This window comes from Macrobrachium nipponense, chromosome 33 (assembly GCF_015104395.2).
Source record: "Macrobrachium nipponense isolate FS-2020 chromosome 33, ASM1510439v2, whole genome shotgun sequence".
Taxonomy (NCBI): Eukaryota; Metazoa; Arthropoda; class Malacostraca; order Decapoda; family Palaemonidae; genus Macrobrachium; species Macrobrachium nipponense.
The window spans coordinates 13,617,797-13,632,458 of NC_087219.1; the positions used below are offsets into that span (position 1 = coordinate 13,617,797).

General features: G+C 35.9%; 1 protein-coding gene across 2 annotated transcripts in view; it reads right to left on the reverse strand.

The window, feature by feature from the left end:
- Positions 1–7,192: 7,192 nt before the first annotated feature.
- LOC135202950 (uncharacterized) overlaps positions 7,193–14,662 on the reverse strand; it is a 17,538-nt gene continuing 10,068 nt past the window's right edge. The window contains exons 5-7 of one of the 2 annotated variants that reach the window (XR_010311832.1): positions 12,954–13,238; positions 10,773–11,378; positions 7,193–10,608 (exon numbers count right to left, since the gene is read on the reverse strand). Coding sequence is in view for 1 of the 2 variants with exons in the window: in XM_064232444.1 (XP_064088514.1) it covers positions 11,302–11,378; positions 12,954–13,238 (362 nt within the window). In the remaining variant the exon portion in view is untranslated. Of the gene's footprint in view, positions 11,379–12,953; positions 13,239–14,662 lie in introns of both variants that reach the window. The other variant, XM_064232444.1, reaches the window with a different exon arrangement.

Here is a 14,662-nt window from a genome sequence, read left to right on the forward strand (position 1 = left end):
ATGATTAATTTTTACAGTATTAGAGGCAAGAAGAAAAATTATGTCAGGATCACTGGATTATCAAAATCACTACAATATGGTTTAAGGTTAAATAAAGCAATATATATTGTATACAGAAAATGTACTGGATAAAATGAGTTTATCGGGATATTGCAACATTTTGCATAGGATAGAAAGGGAGAGAGTGAGAGAGGGAAAAGGTCCTAGTTCTTAGTTTTCCCCACAGTTCCTATTTTGACCAAGAAAGTCCCAGTTCTTACCAAAAAGGTCAATTTCACCAAATCAGACGTTGAAATACTTGGACGAAAATAACATATGAAGATTTATTTCCAATATGGATTTTCCTGCTAAGATTGCAAGATCTATTTTACATTCTCATTCATTTGAGATCAAAATATTTTTTTTTCATAAAATTGGTTCTAAACGTTCATTTATTCTGCTGTTGAAGGAATTAATTGCAAGATTTTCTGGAGTTCAGCAATGTCTGTTGAAGTCAGAATTGTAAGTGTTTATTGCATATATTTTGCAATATAATTGCATTTTAGCATTGCGGTTAAGTAGCATCAACCACTTCTAAACAAACGAATGAGAAAATAAAAAGAAATCATTATCTCTGCGTTGGAATAGGAAAATTCGAGGCTAAATTTTTTAGCTAACAGCATAACATAAACTGGAGGAACCCTCAGAACTGGGAATTCTTTGCGGGAAAGCATACGTACCCTTATTGGCTGTTGGTGGCGTTTACTATGGTTCATTCGATTGTTGCCAGGTACCACATTTCAAAATATTTTCATAAACGCTTCGTAAAACAATTGCGTTTCTTTCCTGTTTTCCTGCAAATGAATTATTAAATAATCAAATTAATATATTCTAATGATAGTAGGTGGCTTTGCATTTATCTATAAAAAGCTGTGTAACACGGTTTTTCTTTTAGAACAGGCGTAAGTACTCTATTTTGACATTTTTAAGCAGACGAAGTGGTAATAAGTATATCCACATTAGCTGAAAAATAAGCTTAGTGAGAGTCCTTATTTTCATCTATGAGTGAGCTTTTTAAGCAGTATTCCTACTGAATTTTATTTCTCTAAATATAAGAGAAATTCACTGAGTTATAAAGATTTATAATGGATTTATAAGCTAATCAAAAGCTTAAGTTTTCATTTGAAAAGTAGAACCAAGACACGGTTTCCATGGAAACCCTCTTAAGCTTCCAGTAGTAGACCAAAATCAGTTGCCAACACACGTTTTAAAAACTTCTTGGATAATCATAAATAAATTAATATCTCAATGCAAGTTTTTGGGTATATGATGCAATACGTCCTTTGTAATACAGATGAGTATGTTTATTTTTCTATAAGTTAAATGCTCCTTAATTTACTATAGGGAGTCCAAGAATAGTTGCCATATCGCTTTTAATTTTCAAAAGAACATAAACTGTATAAAACGGTCTTCCTTTTGCTTTGCTGTTTGAGGGAATTTTGCTGTGGAGGGTCTGGAAGTTTTCCTTTTCCCATTTTATTTCTCGCCACATTTGGACAGTTGATTGCAACCCGGCTACATTGCAGGGGACAGAACATGCCAAATATAGCACTGGTGGGACTGCAATCAATTGACCAAATGTAGCCATGTCCCATGCATAGTGATCAATTATTGTTTTGCCATTAGACCGCATTTTTCTCATTTTTAAGGAAAAGTCGACTGGGTGCCTGTGAGGGGTTAAACGGACTATTCCTTAAGCTTTGCAACGCCTGTCTTTAAGTGTTGTGAGGTCCTGACTTTAAGTGTGATAAATGAGTGAGTTTAAGCGCTGCAAGTGCCTTACTTTAAGTGTTGCATGTTTGTGACTTTAATCATTTCAAGTGATTGACTCTGAGTGTTAAAAGTGCGTTACTCTAAGAGTCACAAACGCCTGACTTCAAGTGTCCAAGTGCGTTACTTTAAACGTTTCAAGTGCCTGAATTCATTGCGGCAAGTGCGCTACTTTCAGTGTTACAGGTGTCGGACGTTAATTGTTGCAGCTGCCTGACTTCAAGTGTTGCAATTGCCGGAATATAAGTACTGTTAAGTGTCTCACTTTTGGTGTTACAAGAGTTTCTTTAAAATCCAGTAAAATTTATGGATTTTCTGTTCTAACGTGCAGCAGGGTAGCAAATTAATAATTTTTAGTATTGCGGTATATAATTGTTTCAGTATTGCAAAGTTTAATTGACAGACTGCTTAGTCAATTGTTTCATTTCTTCTGTTATTGATTTTATGAGTCTTTGGTGTTTCCTCAGTTATTGCTTCCTTTATCTTAGTTTTTTACTGAATTATTTGATTTTAACACATTAATTGCAGCTATTTTTACATACTTTCACTTATTCACGGCAATCCTACTAAAATAAGGACCCTCCATAGCAAAATAAGCTCAAACAGCAATGCATAGGGAAGGCCGTTTTGTATTGTTGATGTTGTAATGGAAAATAAAAGCGATATGGCAATTCTTGAACTTCCTATGGTTAATTGATGAGCATTTAAAAGATAGAAAAAGAAACATTATATTCATCCGTATCATAAAGCACGTATTGTATCATATACTAAGAAATTTACATTGAAATAATTATCTGTTTACAATTATATTCAAGAAGTTTTTAAAATGTGTGTTGGCAACTGATTTTAGTTGGAAGCTCAAGAGGGTTTCCATGGAAACAAATGTCGTGGTTAACTTTTCAAATGAAATTCTATGCTCTTGTTTAGCTTATGAATCCATTATAAATCTGTTTATAATCAATGCATTTTTCTTATATTTAGAGAAATAATTTTCAGCATCAATACCACATAAAGAGCTTACTAATCAACGGAAATAAAAACTCTTACTAGGTTTATTCTTCTGCTTAAACAAATGTCAAAATAGAGTACTTAGCACCTGTTCTAAAAGAAAAACCGTGCTAGAAAGTCATTGATAGAGAAATACAGAGCTAACTAATATTATTAGAAAATATTCACTTGATTATTTAATAGTTTAGTTGCAAGAAAACTCGGAAAGAAACACAATTGTTTTACAAACCATTTATGAAATTTTGAAATGTGGTACCTGACAACTATTGGTTGGGCGGTAGTTAACACCACCAACACCCAATTGCAGCACAAGTTGATGATGTCATCACAGGCCAATAAGAGTAGACATACTTTCCCGCCAAGAATTCTCAACCAATTGCAGCACAAGTTGATGATGTCATCACAAGGCAATAAGGGTACAAATATTTTCCCGCCAAGAATTCTCAGCTCGGAGGGTTCCTCCTGTTTATGATTTGCTGTTTGCTAAAACATTTTTGTCTCGACCTTTCCTGCTCTAAATCTAAATTTAATTTTAATTTATATTTTTTCGTTCGTTTGTATAGGAATGAATGGTTGATGTTACTTAACCACAATGCTAAAATGCAGTTATGTTTCAAAATATATGCAAAATAAAGAATTATAAATCTGACTTCAACAGACATTGCTGAACTCAAGAAAATCTTGTAATTCTTCGTTTAGAACTAATTTCACTGAAAAAAAATTGATTTTAAATGGAAAGGCAAAATATATCTTGCAGGATATCCAAATCGAGAATAAACCTTCATATATTATTTTCGACTAAGTATTTCAGCTCGTGATTTGGTGAAATTGACCTTTTTTGGTCAAAATAGGACCTTTATGGTCAAATTAGGACCTTCTCGGTCAAACCAGGATCTTTTTGGTAATTGCTAGGACCTTTTTGTTCAAAATATGACCTTCTTGGTCAAAGAAAGATAATTTTGGTAAGAACTAGGGCCTTTTGGTCAAAATAGGACCTTCTTGGTCAAACTAGGATCTCTTTGGTAAAAACTAGGACCTTCTTTTCCCTCCTTTCTTTCTATCAGATGCAAAATGCCTATAAATATATATACAATATTCACACATATGCATATGTATAATACGTGTTTGTGTATGTATACTTCCTTTGCAATGGCATAATGATGAAATAATAAATATGCAGAGATTCCCTTTGAGTTTTACTACATTTTAGAAAGGTTTTTCCTCCAGTCATGAGGTAAGCTGTTAGATAAAATGCCCTTCTTTCAGTTTTTGCAACCATTTCCTTTCTCCGTTGCTTCTCAAACATTGTTGAGATTCGCTCAGTTGTTGCATGAGGGAGGGATTTGCTTTGTTTTTATTATTTTTTAAAATTAAATAAAGGCGAACTGGCAACTGTTCTTTGACATCAACATCTGATGGTTAGTTAATAAGCAATTAACTTGTACAGAAACAAATATTACGCTTTTCTGTATCACGAATTAGACATTTTTCTGATATAATGATATCAGCTTTGAAATTATGTTTTGATTACAGTAATATACCATTATCTTCAAATGTTGGCAACTGTGTTTCCATGGAAACCATGAGACGTTTATGTTTTTCAAGTTAAAATCTATATACTTGAGTAGCTGAAAGTCCTTTATAAATTTGGTTGACAGTAGAAGCAGTTTTAATTTTTGTTAGCAAATGAACATTCAGAATAAGAAACTCAAGAAGGATTAATAAATATGAGAAAAAACTCTGACTACAGGTTTATTCTTCAACTAATATGGCAATACATGCATCAAAATAGAGAACTTAGCAACTGTTCCAAAAGATGAAACCATGTTACAAAGGTTTTAATAAAGAAACAGGACTGCATTATTTTCCGAATATTCATTTACTTTTTTAATGATTCAGTTACATGGAAATGAGAAAAAGGACACGATTCTTTTACAAAACTTTAATGGAATCTTTTTGAAATGTGGTACATGACAACATTCGGTGGACACCACATACAGCCAATCACAGTGCGAGTTGATGATGCCATCACTAACCAATAAGGATACAAATGCTTTCCCGCCAAGAATTCTCAGTTCCGAGGGTTCCTCCCTTTTATGATATACTGTTGACACAAAATTTGGATCTCAAAGCAATGTTCCTTTTAAATTCCTTTATTTTTTTAACTTCCTATTGTTGAGCGAGTTTTTAAAGAAATGTTACTTATTTAACAAAATAAAAAAATGTTGCAAAATATAGGAGAAATGTCTGTAGTTTAAGCATTGAAATCCTATGTAAACTTATTATAGTTTCAAAAGATGTTAATTTATTTTACGCAATTCAACAAAATCTTGTTCAATACATAATATATAAATAAATTCAAGAGGCATGTTACACATTCTGGAAACAAAAAAATATACAACCACGTGGTCCCTTCACACAAAAAAATTCATTATGTAAATTATATATTTTCCTTTCTTTCTCTTTTTCTTGATATTCAGCTTATTCATTCTTGGTCCTAAACATCAGAGAGAAGGGAATAAGGAACTCTGAGCCTTAAGTCCCTCTCCTTGTGAATTCATTTCCTACGAGAAAATGATGACGGATTAGGAGCCTTATGTCCTTCGCTCATAAGGTTTTTTTTTTGTAAGTTATTCTTCATCTAGGGACAAATCCATTCCAATTAGTTTTTTGCTGTTTTATGAAGCTTTATACGCATCATTTTTCTTATTCTATACCAGTAATTTTTTTTTTCATAAAGCACAAAAATTTGTAGGTAGAATATGTTATAAAAGATACATGTGTTATTTATTTTCAACTTCTGAAAATTACAATGAGTCAATCCAAATGGCGTCACAACATCGCGGAGGTCATTTACGATACTTTGTTAATCAGCGAAGCTAAGCAACATTGGGTCGAGTCTGTACTTGGATGGGTGAGTACTAATCATTTTGGGAACTTTAGGGACAAATTTCCACCACTAACTGAGCAGGGAAGGGTGGGAAGAAGAGATGTGGATAGGCTCGCAACTCCACCCTAGAAATCCAGTACTCGGAGTGTTGCTACAGTCATTAGGAATCTATTGTGGGCGATAATTGGTTACAATGACAAGAAAATTCTCATCAGAATCAGTCATTGCAGAGAAAATTCACTGCAAGAAATTAAAAACTAATGAAATGGTTGATTTGTTCAAGCTGTTTTTGCCAATTGCCATTGATTTCTTTTGACAGCCGGAGAAACGGAGGTCTTAAAAGACGAAATTCTCTGTCTCTTTCTTACTGGCCGGTTAAACCAATCAATCAATCCGTGCGCGGACCTGTCTGCTCTCTGTCTGGTACTCGTCTGTCGGTAACTGCCGATGGAAGACAACAATACATCAAAAATGAAAATCTTAATTGACCGTCTCTTAATCAGTAATATTAATAATAGTAATAGTAATGATAATTACAAGAAAAAGAATGAGAAGAAGGCGAAGCACTCCAAGTGATTTATTGGCCGCAACAGGTGAATTGGCAATACCTGGAAACGCTAATTAGGATTTATGCATCCACCCAGACTGGATTTCTCAGGTCAGACGAGTTAATGGCAAGTCTTTTTTTTTTTTTTCTCTCTCTCTCTCTCTCTCTTACCTTCTTTGCTCTTCTTCCCCCTCGCTCATCCTTCTACTCCCTTTCTCTTCCCTTATACTTCTCTTCAGTTGGGTCTATCTAATCCCGATCATATTGTGGTCTCGTGATTAGGAGCAGATCGGAACGACACTCGTATTCTGCTTGTTAGCCAATTGTTCGACAGCTGTTGAGGAGTTGTTGACGACCGGGGTGGCTTAACCCGAATTTGAGGTGTTTTGTCTTTTTGTTGACTACCTCTCTCTCTCTTTCTTCTAATTCTAATGTTCTACTATCTCTTTCTCCCTTACTTCAACTTCCTGCTTTGATATCTTCTCCTCTGGACGTTGACCTAAGCAATATCTTGAAGATGATCACATAACTCTCCCGGCTGTAAATTACTTCCTTATTTCCACTTAACTGATTCACAGGATGAGTGATTTATGACAGGCAGTAAAATCAGAACACAGAGAAAGACCCATTAAGAACTAATTGCTAATCCAAAGTATATAATGCATTTGTTTTTCATGAAACTTACAGTGTACCCTTGCTGAATTAAGCTAGTGGTTTAAGTGCATGGGGTTAGTAGAATGTTGTGGGTTGCAGCCAGAGTACAGGGGAAGTTTGGCTAAGAATCGAAAGGTTAATAATATGGAGCCACTTCCCATAAAAAGAAAATGGTATGATAGATATATATATATATATATATATATATATATATATATATATATAATATATATATATATATTATATATATATATATATATATATGTATATATATGTGTGTGTGTGTGTGTAGACACAATAACCCCCTTCCTATCTCCATCTTCCTCTCGTTCTCCACTTTCTATTTCTCCCATTCTCATGAAAAAAAAGGGGTGAAGCAGAGAGCCAGCAAGCCTTATGATTCATAAACTAAAACATCCATTACGACTCTCTCATTAATCACTTTCGCCGTCCCCCAGTTACCCCACCTACCCTCCCCCGTACGCAGGCCCCAGCGGATACAGGGGAGGGGAGGGGAGGGGGTTTCATATCACGCCAAAGAGATGTAACTTAATTAGAGTGACATCCGGCCACAGCGATACCGCGGCAGCAGCCCGATTTGGGGATATATCCTGGGGATATTACACCTCTCTGGTCCCAGAGTCTCGGAGAGCAGTAGAATGCTCCCGAAAAGTGCTGACTCGACTTGGTTGGTTTGGGGAGGGTAGAATGCGCTTGGTAATGGCGTCGCAATGAAATTATATTAATTCGTTGTTACTGATACTTTCATTGTTCTTATTACTTACATATATTTCATTAATGTCAAGAGAACATAACGAGAACGATGGGACGGGCAAATTAAGCCCAATTTTATAACAATTTAAAAATTTTAAATAAAATTCCAGGCAAAAAGACTAGACAGGGCGCTAAATTCGGTAAGAAATAGAAAACAGGAATATGGAATTTAGTCCAAAGGCCATGCGCTGGGACCAATGATGTCATTCAGCGCTAAAAGGGAAATATAAAGTAAAAGGCTTGAAAGGTGTAACAGGAGGAAAACCTAGCAGCTGCACCTTGAATCAATTCAATCGTTAGGAAAGGGTGTATAGCAAGAAGAAAGAGAATATGAATGGAGGTAAAATAAATGGAATGAAAGGGGTTGCAGGAAGGGGAGGCCGAAGGGTCGCTGCAATGAGCCTTAACTAACGCCTACAGTGCACCGCGTAAGGTACACTGACAGTGCTACGTCCCTACGTGGGAGTACTAGATTAACTTTAGGGTCACCCTAAAATACCTCTGGGTATTTGATATCCTAAAATATTTAATGAGATATCCCCCCCAAAAAAAATTAAAACCAGCCGTCTACATTACTTAAGGATGTATCTTGAAATATTGTAGAATACAAAAGAAAAGTACAAAGTGATCTTCAAATTTCTTTAGATGCTCTGCGTCCCTATGGGAACATATGACATTACCAATGATGCCTTTAATCACTTCAATATATAAGAAATATGAAGGAAATATATTAGTAACAGCCATTGAAAATGTTGAAAAATCGAAAAACAGAATTTTCAAATATACTAATGCAATATCACTGGCAAGTATGGGAACCTACAATACACAAAGAAATATATTGAAATACGTAAATTCTATCCTAAAGTATATCTTTACAAGCTTGTACTCACAGGAACTCGTAATGTTGAAATGCCAAAGACCAAAGGTACTTTTCATACCACGGCACATAAGATATACAGGGATAACTATTTTGTAACTTTACGTGCCATCGTTTGCCGCTTTGGAAAATCAAAATTTATCAGGAAAAGTATCAAAGATAACCGAGAGACTCGGCGAGGACGTCCCCAAACGCCAATTACGATCAGAGGAAGGGAGTTAACTGCTGGAAGCATTCGAGTTACCCTCTTCAACCGTCAAGAAAATTATATTCACTTTTCAGAGTTTTTTTTCCCTTGCGACGTCTTTGGTAGCCCCGGGGTAACCTTTTGATGCTCGGCAGAGGTCGCAGCTCTATCTCTCTCTCTCTCTCTCTCTCTCTCATTTCAAACATTTGGAATTTTTCTCGATGCCTGTATTTCCCATTTTGAGTTTTATTTATATTTTGAGTCGTCTCTTAATATCTTTTCTCAGCCTCCAACATAATTTGACAGACTACCAAGTTATCTATTTACTTATCTTATTTCTCTGATTTTGGGATCTTTTGTTGTAACTTTTGTGGTACTCTCTCTCTCTCTATATTATATAAAGACACACACACCTTTGAGTTGTCTCTTCATATCTCTTCTCATCCCAAGGCCTCTCTCTTTCTCTCTCTCTCTTTTGTTCGACAAGGTAATTTCCCAGTTGCCAGAGGGGTGGAACCTCTCTGCAGGTATACTACAGGTACTATACAGGTTTTCTGCCATTTACTGCATGCCTTTGCATCGTCTCTTTCTCATTCTTTCGCATCATATGGTGCCTCCCCCGCCTCTCTCTCTCTCTCTCTCTACCTATCACGGGTAATTCATTTTGAGCAAAATGCAATAAGAGGGACGTTTACTTCGTCTATTACTGCTACATGAACTGCACTTTCATAACGAAATAAACTCTCTCTCTCTCTCTCTCTCTCTCTCTCTCTCTCTCTCTCTCTCTCTCTCTCTCTCTCTCTCTCTCTCTCTCTCTTTTTGCCAGTCAGTTTTATTTTCAATAATGTTATCTATCACTGTGAACATCTTAATAATTCGCATTTGATATGGAAAACAATGGGCATTTATTGATTTATTTTAATGTACTTAATAATTTCTTGCCCTCTTGCCGCTATGATTATTATTATTATGTTATTAAAATATAGTTGAGAATGTGATTACAAATAACTCAACTCATAATAGTCTGGAGATAATCTCTCTCTCTCTCTAGTGCACACATACACACTCATTGCTACACGATGAAGAGTGAAGTAATTCTTTCGTTACTTACCATTTTGTATTTATATGATTACCCCCTGTGTGAAATACAATGTTGCACTCTCTCTCTCATGCTTTCTTTAATTATCAAAGTATTTTCATGTTAAATACAAAATGATTCCTGTATTAGATTTTGTTTTATCACTCACAGACAAAAAAATTCCCAGAAATTTCTAAACCTTCCCCCCACCCCTCTCCCTAACTGCAAAAGCCTTGTCATGTTATATGAAAACAATTACACCTAAGGTCCTGTAGACCCCATTTCTCTCAAAAATGAGAAGTTTCTTAGAAACCCTTAGAAATCCTCCACCGCCCCCTCCCTCTCTGGATGTGTCTATATATCTCAAGAGTAATTTAATGTGAATGGGGACGCTCAGTGGCATTCTTACCTGATTTCCTGTACAATTTTTCTTACCTGTATAAGAATTTCTCATAATCATCAATTTCTCAATTTTAGCACACTGGCTGGGAACACTTGCTGAAACAGCCAATCACAGACCTTGAACTACAGGATTAAAGGCTTAGTAAACCAATCACTGATGTTTAATTAGAGGTTTCCAGCTTCTCCTCGTCAGTCAGTGATGTTTATCCAGAACGCTACAGCTTCGTCTGTCAATCAGAGACGTTGAAACAGAGTTCTGAGACTTCCATTAGCCTATCTGGGAAGTTTAATATGACAGCTGAATTCTCAGTCGTTTAATTACTGATGCATGGGAAGGACGGTGAGGTTTCAGGCAGGCAGCCATAGGGTTTCAACCACAACACTGAAAATTTAGATAGACGATCAGAATCTTTCAACAAGACGCTGAATGAAGTCTGAACAAATGTTAGAAACTTCAAACAATCAGACATTTAAGGTATTATCTGTAGTATGATTTGTTTAGACTTCCATCATAATTTAAGAGGTTATCTCTGCCCATGACCTTACCTCACCTATGATACTTATTCACTCTTGTCCGTAATCTTAGCTGACACATTCTGCAAAGGTGCCACGATACGACAGTGCCCTGTACCAACGATGTTTAATTCGTTTTGAGGTAGAGCATACTCGTACAGCCGCGTTATAACCTTCCAGGTAGCAATTTCGAAGTCATATTCCTTTCCTTACTTTCCTGATATCGATTACATTTTATTCATTGGTTTTTTTGACCGATTTTGACTGATTTATCTATTATTTTCCTCAACAGAAATTCGGGTGGACACGAGAAAGGCCCTCTTCTGCCTGGACACAAAGTCACGCCGTTAGTTGGAGAGTGTTACATCTTGCCGGAGAAAGATGATGGACAACTCTGGACACCTCCGTCCTCTGCAACCACAAATTTAGCTCGACAGGCCGAGAGCTAATCTCTTGATTTCCGTGTGACAGGAGATGTCGAGCGCTGGATAATAACGGTAATTACGGAGGACTCGCGGCTTCTTTATCACCTTTAATGGTCAGGTGCAAAGGTATGTTTATATCACTTCATGGAAGTAATGGAGCCCACAGTTCTCGGTCCGGTAGAGTGCTCGCGTTGTTTTTCTTCCTCTTTATTCCCTGGTGAGAGATGATATAATTGAGAGGAATATACGAAGAATGAGATGAAGAGTAATAACGATGAAATTGCATGATTACAGATGTTGTGGCGGCAATTAAGTGCAAGGTCCATTTTTGCATTCATTTTTAAACTTAGGGCCTTGAGATAACCTTTGTACCTTACGCACAGAAACTATGATTATGGTGCATGCCCATAGAGAGCCTTTATAATTCATGGCCAGATGTCATCTTATGTCCTTTGACCCAAGATGACTTTTATACCTCATGCCCAAAGGATGTAACCTACAATAACCATAGCCTAAAGTAACCTCCATGCCTAATGTCCTGCATAGTTATAACATGCCTAAGTTATTTTTGTCTTTTGTGTTAGGTATAATCTTTATATGCCTTGAAATATATGCAGGTCTTAAGGTAACCTTTATAACTCTTAATCTTAGGTGAAATTCTACCCACCATATACTCCTTTTTGCTTTCAGATATAACCTTCATGACTGAATCATTTTCATGTTACTGGCCTATGATTTAACTTTAATATTTCACGCCTTAAAATAACCTTTATGGGTCATAGCCCTTAATAATTACGTCATGCATCAGACCTAAAGTAACCAAAATATTTCATGCACTGAGGTAACCTTTATGTTCTAGTATACGGCGAATTAACCTTACATCTTACTGTGATTATAACCTTTATGCCCAAGAGCCTGCAACATCCTTCACGTCTCAAGCCTAATGATAACTCTCTCTCTCTCTCTCGTCTCTCCTCCTCCTCCTCTCTCCTCTCCTCCTCCTCCCTCCCCCTTCAGGATCAAATTCGAAACTCGCTACTGATGCAAAAAACAACCCTTAAATGAATGAGAATAATTTGATGATTCCACACAAAAGAAGAGATTTGGAAGTCCAGATAATGGAGATATCTTTTCTTCACAATTGTAAAATTCCTCATTTCACCTTCAGCGAAGAAGTAGAAGAGAAGGAATTGACAAATGAAGGACTGATTGATATATTTTTTTTTGTAGGGCTGAAGTGATGCAAAAACACAGCAAGGTCACTGACGTTGAAGGCTCACTGACTTTTAGTTTTTTTTTTTTTTACGCAGTTTATTCTCACTGCGGAAGAACTTCTTGTAGATTGCAGGAAATTGTTCATTCTCTCTCTCTCTCTAGTTTTTCATCTCTCCTGCTTTATGTATGTGTATGTATATATTGTGTGTATATATAATTCTTAGTGAATATCTATCTATATACGTGTGTATGTGTGTATATATTAAAGATATATATATATATATATATATATATATTATATATATATATATATATATATATATACCGAATAACTGCAATGTAAATTTAAATCACCATAAGGATTTTATGCACCCAGAAACCTACTCTAAACAAATAAGCAAAGATACTGCATCCAAACGGTCCCATTAAATACACAATAGCCCCACACAATAACTTTCCGAAATAAAAAAAGCCGGACAAGAAATACAAGAAAAAAAATCAGTCGTAAATATGATTATACTATTGGCCCGTATTATTTATAGCTTTATCGGCAGAAGGGTAACATCACTGGTACCTGGGGTAACATGTTCCTTGGTCAGTCTCGTCCGTGTTTCACCCGAGAAGATAATTGCCAGCTGATGTAAGCTCCATTGTGTGATGCGAGCAGGTTCGGCTCCGGTGAAATCTCTAGTCGAGGCTGGGGATTTTCTCTGGCAAGTTCTTCCTTCATTCACTGTACATGAAACTGTTCTTCCCTGTGGAGTGCACGGTTCAGCTTGGGACTGTTTCGATCCCACTACTGGCAGGCTTTGGAAGTCTGTACCTTCAATTGTTTTCCCTTGGATGTAGGGCGTTCTCCCTGCAAGACAGAAAAGCACACCAGTTTAGTTTTCTTTTGCGTGTCTCCTTCGGCTCTGGGCTAGAGAAGGACACTAGGTTTCCCACTATATATATGTAATACTACACACAAAGAGATAGTTTAGTTTACCGATGACTGAACATTTTCAATGATGAGCACGAGATGGGGAAAAATTGTCCGTACGTAGCCTGGACTAGACGAAAACAACAGCTTGCTCTCTGATTTTGGAAGAAGGAATAGAAAGTACTAAAATACAGAAGAAATCCTCTATGATATTGTATTTGGTCAGTGCATGGACGGGTGACCAATAATAAAACCCAGACACTTTGGTGATTATAACTTCGTATCAGACTGGGTGGTATGGATAACTCCTTAGCAACCTCATCCCAAAATTAGCATAGTAATATTTTTTTATTATTAGTACAATTGTCATTATTATTAAAACATATAAAGTAAGTACCAACATAGCTGCATACCAGAAAAGAGAGGAAAAAACAATTACACCATAAAACTGAGATATGAAGGCGAGTTATAAAACTGCAATATAAAGTTATGACTTTGGTGTCATAAAACCTTTTCCAGTTATCACCTTGATTGTGATATTAACCATTATCTATAATTATTTCCGGACTTATTACGTGGACTATATATATATATATATATATATATATATAGATATATATATATAACTATATATATACATATACATATATATCTAACACAAGAAAAAATAATGGAAGGATTAGGTAAACTAAGTAAAACTCCTTTTATGCTAAAACCATAACCATAGCGACAAATTTAATCAATTACAGTTTCTATGAATGATAACCATAGAATGAGGAAGTGCAATCAAGAGTAATAATAGTAATAATAATAATAATTGCTCTTTTAATCATGTAATGAGGAATGGCATAGTTCAATCAAATGCATTCAGATTAATGGTAATACTAATAATAATACTAATAATAATACCCAGGATGAAGAAGAGCCATAAGAATAACGGTAATATTAATTAAACTGGAATAAAGACGGAGATATAAAAGATCAGGAAGAGCTCGAAAAAAGTTAAGATTTACGACTGCCGGACTAATTTGCTTTCCTGAAATAGAAAGTCGAACTTTTGATTGGATAAAGACTCGATTTATGTGGCGCTATTCGTTCGCCTCCCGAATTATATTGTGAGAGAGAGAGAGAGAGAGAGAGAGAGAGAGGGATAGAATGGAATAGAGAGAGGTAAGAGAAAACGGGGGGAGAGATAGAGAGAGAGAGAATAATTTGAAGAGAAAACGGAGAGATAAAGAAAGAGAGAGAAAATAATTCGAAGAGAAAACGGAGAGAGAGGGGGGGGGATGGCAATTCGGAATAGAGGTACAAATGAGAGAGAAAGAGGATAATGCAGAATAGAGGTACGAGATAACAGAGAG